The sequence below is a fragment of the Mus caroli genome, unplaced genomic scaffold (assembly GCF_978045245.1).
Source record: "Mus caroli unplaced genomic scaffold, Mus_caroli_1 scaffold_1, whole genome shotgun sequence".
Taxonomy (NCBI): Eukaryota; Metazoa; Chordata; class Mammalia; order Rodentia; family Muridae; genus Mus; species Mus caroli.
In genome coordinates, this window is record NW_028227256.1 from 158,905,848 (window position 1) to 158,916,892 (window position 11,045).

General features: G+C 45.7%; 1 protein-coding gene across 1 annotated transcript; it reads right to left on the minus strand.

The window, feature by feature from the left end:
• Positions 1-361: 361 nt before the first annotated feature.
• Prdx6 (peroxiredoxin 6) lies at positions 362-10,761 on the minus strand. Its single transcript, XM_021165917.2, has 5 exons — positions 10,589-10,761; positions 6,421-6,577; positions 3,326-3,472; positions 2,712-2,858; positions 362-1,201 (listed from the first exon to the last, which is right to left on the minus strand). The coding sequence occupies exons 1-5, from the start codon at positions 10,681-10,683 to the stop codon at positions 1,073-1,075; spliced, it is 675 nt and encodes a 224-aa protein (XP_021021576.1). The 5' UTR covers positions 10,684-10,761; the 3' UTR covers positions 362-1,072.
• Between the last annotated feature and the right edge of the window lie 284 nt (positions 10,762-11,045).

Sequence of the window (11,045 nt, forward strand, 5' to 3'; positions counted from 1 at the left end):
TTCCTAATGCTGTGGTGACCCCTAAACATAAAATTATTTTTGTTTCTGCTTCCTAACTGTAAATTTGCTATTGTTATGAACTGTAATGTAAATATTTTCCATTGGTCCTTGGTGACTAAAGAGGTTATGAGCCACAAGTTGAGAACCTCTGAGAAGGTGCATACCTGTTCACAAGACTTAGGTGAACAGGAACCAAGGAATTAGCCTAACATACATGTAGGAATTCATCCTTCAGTGGCTTCCAGTTCACACGGAGACTCATGTTGGAGAAACATACCCATGCCAATCCCAGCAAGAAGGAAGCATGCCTGTGCATTAGAGTGTGAGTCTAAGATAGTAGTACTTTAAAACATGACAACAGTTTTCTGATCAGGATTTTATTTGTTGAACCTCAAAAAGCAGAATTCAGAAATGGCCACCCACTACTAGGACATTTGAGTGATAAAACACTGTCACCGCCCGTCTTTTATAAGGTGCGTTCACAGGCAGACATCACCAGAGAGCAGATGTGGAAACTCTAGGAGGTACATGCGCACTCTTGGGAGGCGAAAGGCTTTCTGAGCCCACTTCGATAGAAACTTACAATAGATTCCCTGTAAGAATTCTCCCGGCTGTCCCCGCTTTATTTACTAGAAATACAGAATCGAAGGCTTCTTCCCATGTCAGTGCTCTCCAAAACGGGTAACAGAAGATTCAGTTCGGAAAGCTACAAAAGGTGTTTCATCATCCTAGCACGGAGCCCACACTGACACTACCTTGCTTGCTGATCAAAGACCCTGCAGAGACCTAAGGAATCTTCAATACATAATTCGTTTCAAAGAGAGCCAGTCAGTAGGGCACTGTGACAGGCAGAGGGGCAGAATGCTGTCGAAGGCACAGAGTAAAGAATCCCGAGAAGGCTTTGGTGCCATTTCCATTTAATGACCCAGTAGTATAGCGAGCGATCTACAGGACCGGCTGTGATCATGCCACGATCTTTCTACGGACCTGCTGCAAGGACCCACGGTTGCCGGCTGACATCCTCAGGTCCCAGTGCTGGGCGTGCAGATGCAGCCCCGATTTCCGCAAAGACTTAAGGCTGGGGTGTATAACGGAGGTATTTTTTGCCAGACGGGAGCTCTTTGGTGAAGACTCCTTTAGGGAAACATTGTTTGGCTTCCTCTTCGGAGAGGGTGGGAACTACCATCACGCTCTCTCCCTTCTGTTGGGAGACATTAAGAATGGTGCAACTCAACCTTACAGTAACGGTAAAAGGTCTAGAAGAATTAACTATGGAAAAGTGGTAAATGAACATATTCTTTACTCTCTCTTCTTTGAGGAATCGTTTTACAAATTGACTTTTCTCCATCGTAAGTAGGAACAGTCTTATATTAAATTCCATCATAGCTGGCCACTACTCCTTAAAGTTTAACTTAAAATCCCCCAGTTTACAGATATTATTGGATTGTGTCAGGCTAGATTGCCTCTCACCTCCCATCCCCTACCCCCAGTTGCCAAAAATGTAGATGACTTGCCAGACAGAAAAATCAAAACCCAATACTCAACACCCAGCAGACAGCAGCACTTAAAGACTCTCTTGGTGCACTATCTTGTCCTATTTATCTATCTGCAGAGATCTTGCTTAGGTATATTACGAGTTTATAAACCATCTGAGGGTAGTAGCGTACGTCTGTCACCTCAGCACACCAGAGCCTGAGGCAGATTAAGAGTCCAAGGCCAGCCTCCGTGGAGATAGAGTCAGAAGGTAGAGTAATTGTCTGGTATGCATGAAGCCCTAGGTTTAGTTCCCAGGATTATTTATAACTGGTCATGGTGACATATGCTCGACATCTAGCACTTGATGCAGAAACAAAATGGTCAATTTTGAGGCCAACCTGGGTTACATGAGACCATCACACACACACACACACACACACACACACACACACACACTCTCTCTCTCTCTCTCTCTCACACACACACACACACACACACACACACACACACACACTACGTTTCTAAGCAAGTTTCAAAGACTATATATGTTTAAAAGGTTGGCACTTAAGAGAAAAATGCTACACCATCAGTACACCAAGTTACAGTTAGTTACACAGCTGCTGGGACAGAGGCCAATCAAACTTTGCTTCCCTCCTGATTTTTGAGACAGGACCTTGCTATGTAACTTAGGCTGAATTTGAGCTTATCCTCCAGCTGTGGCCTCTGGAATGCAAGGACCACAAGTTCCACCAAACAAGGAATATTTTGCTCATCAGGTAATATCGATGTAAGGCTTTTTAAAATTCTGTCTATGTTAAAGTATTCTGTATCTGAAAAGGAAATGTTTCATATGTGGGCATTTTTTGGGATATGGAGTGTATGTGCACTTCCCAGTTGAACATTCCTAACCTCCAAAAACTGAAATGTGTCATGTATCATGTCCAAGAAGTCTTGGATTTTGGAGCACTGTGGAGCTGGGATTTTGGGGTTACGAATGTTTAACTTCTGGGGTCACTGTGACCTATATATGTTGGAATTATGTAGGGTTAGCAAAAACCACAGTTTGTGTTTTATACAAAACAGTGTGAATGAACTCTTAAACAAATCCTCCTGGGACACTCTACTGGGACAATAGAAAAAGGCCCAAGAAACCCACATCCTGAACGTGGCCATGAGAGACTGTCCTTTGGATCTTTCTGGCAAGCTGGGCATCCAGTTCGTAAGAGCAGTTTTACCTTCCAGTCAACTGGGGTGGCCACCGGCTTTGTGCCTGTCAGCTGGAGAGAGTCAACCACTCTGAGAATCTCATCAAAGTTCCTGCCCGTGGTGGCAGGGTAGAGGATAGACAGCTTCAGTTTCTTGTCAGGGCCAAAAATGAACACCTGTAAAGCACACAGGAGGCCTTCTTTAGTACATGACGGTAAAGCTGCTTCTGGACACTCAGGGTCATGAGCTCTAGCACCTCTTTTCCCCTTAGTCCAGGGAAGAAAACAGAACTGGCAGAGGAAATGGAGTTCATTACTAGGTAGCCAAATGAGGGAGGGAAAGACTCCTCCTAGTCTGTCCACCCTTCCTCTAACACAGAGGGGTTCTCAACCTTCCAATGCTGCGACCCTCATAATTCCCCCAAGTTATTTTGTTGCCACTTCATAACTGTAATTTTGCTACTGTTATGAATCATGATGTAAATACTGATAGGAAGAATATGCTGTGACTCCTGTGAAAAGGTTGTTTGACCCTCCCCCAAAGGGGTCATGACCCCAAAGGCTGAGAACCACTGCTCTAATATGCACAACTGTACATATTCCTCTTGTATTGGCTCAAGCATTCACACAGCCTTCCGACTCACCACACGGGCCGTCACAGGCATGTTGTTAGCATCCTTCTCGACTGGATCCAACATGCCCAAAAGGATGGCAAGGTCCCTGCCCTTATCATCAATGATGGGAAATGGCAACTTTTCCGTGGGTGTTTCACCATTGTAAGCATTGATGTCCTGAAACAAGAGAAAAGGGGAGTGAGCCTCTTAAACCTGACACGGGTCTCTGCATCTCACCAGGCTGAGAATCATCACTCAGCAAGCCAAGGAATCACCATCATAAGCACGCCCTCGAAGGAATCTTAATAAGATGCGTGAACGGATACTCCTCGCCTCAAGCAGTTACTCACTCAAAGGAATATTAGCAGAAGGTAAGTAGGAGAGTGTAGGAAGTGGGACTAAAGTTAGAAAGAGGTGAGTTTATTGTTCACGTGAAGCTCAGAGTGGATACCGATTGACAGGATGGCAGCAGATTCAAAGCAGTTGGGACTGTTGTGCATTCCTCTAAAGATGAGAGGAAATACAAACCTCTCTGGAATGGCTAGCATATTTAGTTTTACTGTCCGAAGCCACCCTTTGTGGTGGGTCACTGGCTACATGTTATTTAGTCACCAGCCAAATTAGAACCATTAGTTTCCTGACAGCACACCTAGAGCTTCCCTATGTAATCAGTTATAGATCAAAGCTGGGCACTGCCTTTGGACATTTGAATTTAGTTTCCATTCCAGAAGAGCACACGTTTGGAAACTTCTAAGAAGGCAGAAGAAAGGAGTCCAGGCATGCTCCTACTTAGATGTGTTTCGTAATGACGACAATGACGACGAGCTCTGAACTCCTCTGTGATTTATTTACATTTTGATGCTGACAGACATTATTGAGTATTGATACATTAACTCCGGACCTCGTCACTTGTTTAATTGACAGCACATCACACTCAGAGACACCAAAGAAGCACGTTATTTACTTTGTCTTTATTTTACTCTTAGTTAGGACAATTTCGCCCTTTGCCATCTAACACAGAGAGAACATTGAGGTTTAGATCCTTTTCAACTGGGTGAGCTTGAGCAAGTCATTCCAATCATCACTGGCTTATAGCAAAGGGCCTTGCCAGAATCTAATGAGAAACTGCCCACGAGGAAGGGGGGGGAAGTGCCAGTCACCCATTGCCAAGGAATGCAGAATGAAAAAAAAAAAAAAACCACCTCAGGGAAGATGACAACCCTGCTTGATCTCCTACGAGTCACCCCTTTGATCCTAGACATTTAGGATTAATCGGTGTGAAATGGTAATGGGCTATAGCCCAATGCCCACACCGATATGCTATCTTTTATTCAACTTCATGTGACTGAAAGTGTTCATTACATACATACAAATGGGAGGTATTGTGTGGTATATTGGAGCAAAGCTGATTAAAATATCCTGTCCAAATACTTGTAAATACTTTTTTGCCCAAAGCAGACAATTTCAATCCATTTATCCAACAAATCCTGACTGTCACCTATCCTGAGAACTTTTCTAGCAGTGAACTAGTTTATTTCTGCTGGGCCCTACACTCCCAAGGGGGGAAAAATAGTGACCAGACAAGCAATATGCAGAGATTCAGACAAGGGCTAAAGAGGAGATATGAAGTATGATCAGGTGTTATAAGGTGCCATTTGAGGTAAAATAACAAAGCAGTATAGTACAGGTAAGGTGGGGGGATGCATTCAATACGGGGAGCCAATGAGTGGGTGTGGATAAAACAGACAGGGCTAGAGTTGAGAAAACACGAAGAGTTAAGAACGACCCTGGAGTTTCAACTTAGCAACTCCAAAATGTAGCAGCTATTAGCTGGGATGAATCAAATCTCGGAATAGACAATGGCGTCCACTTTCATACATGTTGGATTCAACATGTCTGCATGGCCAAGGGAGGTGCCAAGGAGGCCATGTTTTACTACCTGGGGACCAGGAGAGTCCTGACAGATGGGACTTGGAGAAGCAGTTCCTGGATGTTATCATTAGTTTATCTTGGTGAGTGGAAGAGCTCTCACCAAGGCGGAAAGAGAGTCCATGAATGGAATAAACTCAGGCAAACTTCAGCACCAATTAGGGACTGGGAGACAATGAAGAGCAATTATTCTAAGTATGGACAGCTGGAGGTAGCATCCTGAAAAGCCAGAGGCAAGGTTTAGAGAGATGAACTGGGCTGAATTCTGACAACCGGGAAAGACGGTGTCTGAGAAGCTATTGTTGGATACAACAACACAGAGATCACTCCAAAGTTGAAGTCTGACTTTCAGTTAACTAGTGACCCCTGCACCCGAGGTTTACATACACTTTCATCTCAGAAATCAAGTTCCATTCTACGAAACTTCAGACTTATAGCACATGCCATTCAATGCCTTCAGATACAGAGGAGGGGAAAGCAGAGTGGTTTTTCCTATTCTCTTACCAAGGAACACAAAGACTTCCCTGACCTCTCTGGTCATCGGCAAGTGTACAGGCATTTCCCCATCCAATAACCAATCAGTTCTACATGTATACACCACCACTGAGTCTTCAATACAACTCAACCTGGACATTATCTACCTACAGAGATAGCAGATTCCACAGAAGGGTCAGATCAGGACGATCACCCCCAGCTGTTGATACCAAACACAAGTTCCAAGCTGACTAAACATTTGGGACTCTCAGGATCCTTTCTTTGGGACTGGTTAACTTGTTGGAACTTACAGAATTTAGGGACATGCATCTACAAAGGAGGCAGATGAATAGATTAGATGTTCAAATCCAGGATGGAGCCTCTATGCCCCAGGTATACCTAACTTTCCAGGAAAGCCCGCTCATTTAGCAATCCAGATCATGCAACTCTCTTAGGATTCGTATGGAATCTTCATTGCATAGGCACAGTGGGTTAAATCATCAACTACTGATGCACACAGTTCAACCTTCAGCGGCTTCTCCCCCTAATCCTGCCTGGTTCTGTTCAAAGCTGTGGCTAATCAATCAATCTTCATTAGCATATAATAAAAAGACACTGCATCTCGGAAGTCATAAAGTCTATTAGGAATGTATGGGAGGCAACAAGAAAGGAGGAATATATATCACACACACACATATATACCTCAGATCATAGAACTATACCTTGCTCCAGGCAAGATGGTCCTCAACACTGTCTATTGAAAGAGCAATCAACTTAACATTCCTCTTGGCAAACTCTGGCGCCAGCTTTGCAGCTCTGCCAAGTTCTGTGGTGCACACTGGGGTAAAGTCCCGTGGGTGGGAAAAGAGAATGCCCCATCTGCAATGAAGAAGAAAGTCACAACTGAATGGACAGTCACCATCACCATGCAGAATAACTCAGTATTTGCACTTAAAAACGTCTGCATAATGAAGACATTTAAACCTTTGAGTTCCAACCTTGTCTCCAAAGAAGCCCAAGTTGACAGCTCAAATATCTATCAATAGATAAAACTTTATACACCAAGTATATAAGATTCAAGATAAATGGTTCAAAAGGATTCATTTTAGGGCATCACTTTAGAAAAACAGAACAACAACAAAAAAAAGCCCTGCAGATCAGGCTGGCCTTGAACTCAGATCAGCCTCTGCCTCCCAGAGTGCTTGAGACTAAAGGTATGGATCACCACACCCAGCCACACACTGTGACTCCTTTTCAGTCAATAAAATTTGTGCTATTCAAGTCAAGCACCCTATTGAAATACTCCTTATGCCGCTTTTTTTTTCTAGCACAGTCCTTGAAATTCATCACCTACTAAGCCCCAAATTCAAACAGATGCCTGATTATAGTAATAAACAGATTATGTAACCCGGAGCAGATAGAGCTTTAGCCTCAGACTTGTAGGTAACTAAAAGTCAGGTTGGCATGGGCTGGAGAGATGGCTCAGCAGCTAAGAGCACTGACTGCTCTTCCAAAGGTCCTGAGTTCAATTCCCAGCAACCACATGATAACTCACAACCATCTGTAATGGGATCCGATACCCTCTTCTGGTGTGTCTGTAGACAGCAACAATGTACTCACATACATCAAATAAAAAAAAAAAAAAAAGTCAGGTTGGCACTTGGCTTTCTGGAAGCAGGCAGATAGAAAATCTTTCATAAAGCCACTCGACTGACCTAACCTGTAAAACAAGGCGCTCGCTCATATTTGCACCACGACAAAATACGTCTTAAGACTTGCAGTTTCTGACTTTAGACCAAGCAGGTAGAAAACACAGATACCCTACAATGTACCCCCCCCCCATCTACAGTACTTAGGTGAAGATTACAATTGAATCCATATCTAAGGTTAATACTCTACAGATTTTGAGGATGATTCAAACTGAGTTCCCAAGGAACTTCCAGAGTACAACTCCTTCTCCTTGGCAACAGCTCTTTTGAGCTCAAAGGAAAACTCGGCACGAAGAAGTCCTCTACAATCCCACTGTTGGAGCTGGGCAGGGCCAAGGTCCCAAACTAGAAGATTACTCAATGTGGCCTAGATGCAGGGCTTCCGGCAAACCTTGCTGAGCACGAAGAACACAGCAGACAAAGCTACTGCCTTCCACCTAACCTGCCACTCAACTCAAGGTGGCAAGGCCTAAAAGAATGGGAGGCCCTGAGGTAATGCTTGAAGATTGTGGAGATGTGTGATGGCTAGGTGTTTTTGGGTTTTGTTTTTTTAATATGGGGCAGGAAGAGCAACTCACATCTTTAATCTAGCTGTCATATTTAGGCCTTAGGTTCTATGGAAAAGGACCAATGGTGGTCAGATGAGACTTAAGAGAAAGGCTCCATAAGTTGCAGGGAAAAAAAAAAAAAGGAACAGCATTTCTTTATGTACTGTTCTAGGAGTGATGAATTAGAATTTTATTTTATTTTGTTAATTGTGAGGCAATGAGTTTTGCCGAGTCATGCTGCTGAACTGCATTTCTGCCTCTTCACACACAGAGCGGATCGGATCTCAGGGTATTCCAAGAATGTCTGCGCTCCCTACCCTTTGGAGAAATTCAATGGCATTATGCCATTTCCTTCCTCATTTTCAAAAGACAAAAGGTTTCCTCCTTCTAACAGAACGGTCTCTCCTACCAGAAAACCTGTGGCGCAGGTGTTTTGATTAGTGAGGAACCCTGGGATAGATAAGATGCTCTTCCACACCCACAGACCATACAAACCTACTCAACCCCCACCCCCAGTCCACCCCCCGGCTCCCCAAACCTTCAGCTGTTTCTAATTATCGGGGGTTAAGTAATGCTTAAAGTTCATTTTCCTTTTCTCCTCCAAAGGATATTTGAGTCTGTCAGGGGCAAACTGACTTGCGATCATCTACAGAACAGAGTTTGGAAAAACGAGTCAAATCCCTTGTATTACGAATGACACACAGGGTGGAAACATCTTTCTCGGTTATTGCAGGCGTATCATGACTCACTGGTGCTAAGCACACTGTTATGTTTGTTCATAAATTTACCTCATCTTAAGATGCCACTTCATCTGCTTATTTTGTTGCTATTTAGGGACAGAGCCTCACTAAGTTGGCTTGGCCTTGAAGTTAGGATCTTCCCAACTGTCTCCTTAGCAGCTGGAATAAAACAGTTGCATCCAAGCCGGGTGTGGTGGCGCTCGCCTTTAATCCCAGCACTCGGGAGGCAGAGACAGGTGGATTTCTGAGTTCGAGGCCCGCCTGGTCTACAGAGTGAGTTCCAGGACAGCCAGGGCTACACAGAGAAACCCTGTCTCGAAAAACCAAAAAAAAAAAAAAAAAAAAAACAAAAAAACAGTTGCATCCAGATCTAGATCAATCAACAATCACTAAGATTCCCACCCCCGACTCTAGCGTGGCCATCTTCACAGCACATGCGCTTTAGATTCATACTTATCTCTCGTCCTTACAGAAGAAGCGCTCCAGCAAGCCCTCACATTTGCTGGGGGTGTGGGCTGCAGACAGGAATGGGAAGGAACACTGTGTAAATCGTGGGCAGTCTTGGATAAATATTAACACTAGATTTTGAGTGGTGAGTCTGGCTGGCATGCTTATTTCTAGACTTTTCTCCTGCAAGGCCTGAGGGATCCATTTGCTACTTCTTCAAGTCTACCTTTCTCTTTTAAAAGCTCTTCTTCCCCTTAGTCAGTAGGAGCCAAACTCACCTCAGGAAAGATTCTCTAATGTTTCCTTTCCTGCCTGGTCACGGAGTAGTTTCATAAACTGCTCTGTCCTCACCATACATACATACATACATACATACATACATACATACTAGATACGAAAAAGACACAGACAGACCCAAGAGTTTGTTCATTTAGTGTCACTGGGCACTGAAACTTCAGAACCACAACACAGCCTGACGCGTGTGCAAAACGCGGACTGAAACTAAGCATCTTACAATGTGTGCATTCAGGAGCTGTAAAACTAAGACAAAATCGGTGCATACCTAGCCACTGTGGCCACCACTGTTGCTATCAGCAGCAAGGCCAGGCGCTGTTGCAAAGCGGAGGGGGAGGGGACCAGTGGGAAACAAAAGAGTCTCAAAGTGGGGAGGCACACGTGTCCTAGCCTTGGAATGGCCTAGAGTGGCAAAATGGTTGCAGCCTTTCCCTCAAAGCATTGCTTCTTCTAGAATCACGGCCACACCTACAGAGCGTTCCTGGGTGCTCCCAAAGCTGTTACATATAATCTTATTTTTGACCTCTGAAGGAGGCGCTGGACAAAAAGTCTTTTGGTTACTTACTTGGCACCGTAGTTTTTTGGTTTTTTGTTTTTTCAAACCCAGAAGTCCGCAAATAACACTCCCCGAAGTTAAGAGGACCCCAGATAACGTCGGGCCAGCCCTTAATTTGTGGCCGTGTGCTCTAACTTTGACCTTAGGCATCCACCTTCCGCAAGGTACAAATTCTAGAGCGGCGGGAGGGCGGGCAGTGCGATCCTGGGCAAGCGTCCCGGGAAATGACCTCAAACACCGAGCAACCCTGCCCCACCTCCCCTGGGCTTTCAGAACGACCCCGACACAAACCCAGTACTGTTTACAAAACCAGGTTAAACAGACAACAAACCGTCCTCGGCACGGACCGCCTTCCCAATGCCAGCCCAGCCACGCTGGGTCAGGGAAGGATCCGCTGATCGGCGTAGGGCCGGCCAGAGGTCGCAGGTCCCTAGCAATGCCCCGTGATGCTCGGCAGGACCCAGGCGGCGGGCACGTGCGGGAACCGGTGAGGGGCTAAGCCAGAGACCCGCCGCGGCCGAGCGCAACACGGAAAGAAGCGAGGCAGGTAGCTCTGGGTACCCGTCACCTGGCAGGGCAACGCGGTGGCCACTTACGAATCTCCCAGGAAATCGTGGAAGCGGATACGGCCGATGGTGGTATTGGCCTCAAAGTTGGGGGCTTCGTCCCCGAGCAGCAACCCTCCGGGCATGGCGGCAGTGGTGACGCTGAGAACAAGGAGGCGCAGCCGCAGCAGTGAGCAGCGGGCGGGCTCCTGCGGAGACCTAGATCAGTGCTGGCCGAGTGGGCGGGGCTGGGGCGGGGCGGGGCGGGGCTGGGGCGGGGCGGGGCGGGGCGACCGCGAGTCTGGCGGCTGCGGTTCTTCACGTGGAGCTTACAGGCAAGTGAGATTCTGGAGCTAAAGAAGGCCACGTGCAATAGGAAGGAAGCGTAAGACCGAGAATTGCGGGGACTTGTAGATCTGGCGGCTCTGCAAAGATGCACTAGGAGAAGGTGGAATTAGCGCAAATCTTCTGACATTCTCACCCCTGTCGGACTTACAATTTAGATCTC

What these genes read in the sequence shown, in the direction of transcription:
- Prdx6 (XM_021165917.2), bottom strand. Translation starts at nt 10,683, where the DNA reads ATGCCCGGAGGGTTGCTGCTCGGGGACGAAGCCCCCAACTTTGAGGCC. An exon ending in CACGATTTCCTGGGAGATTC is followed by an intron (nt 6,578 to 10,588) that starts GTAAGTGGCCAC and finishes TCTTCATTGCAG; the next exon opens with ATGGGGCATTCTCTTTTCCC. An exon ending in CCACCCCAGTTGACTGGAAG is followed by an intron (nt 1,202 to 2,711) that starts GTAAAACTGCTC and finishes GTCTCCCAACAG; the next exon opens with AAGGGAGAGAGCGTGATGGT.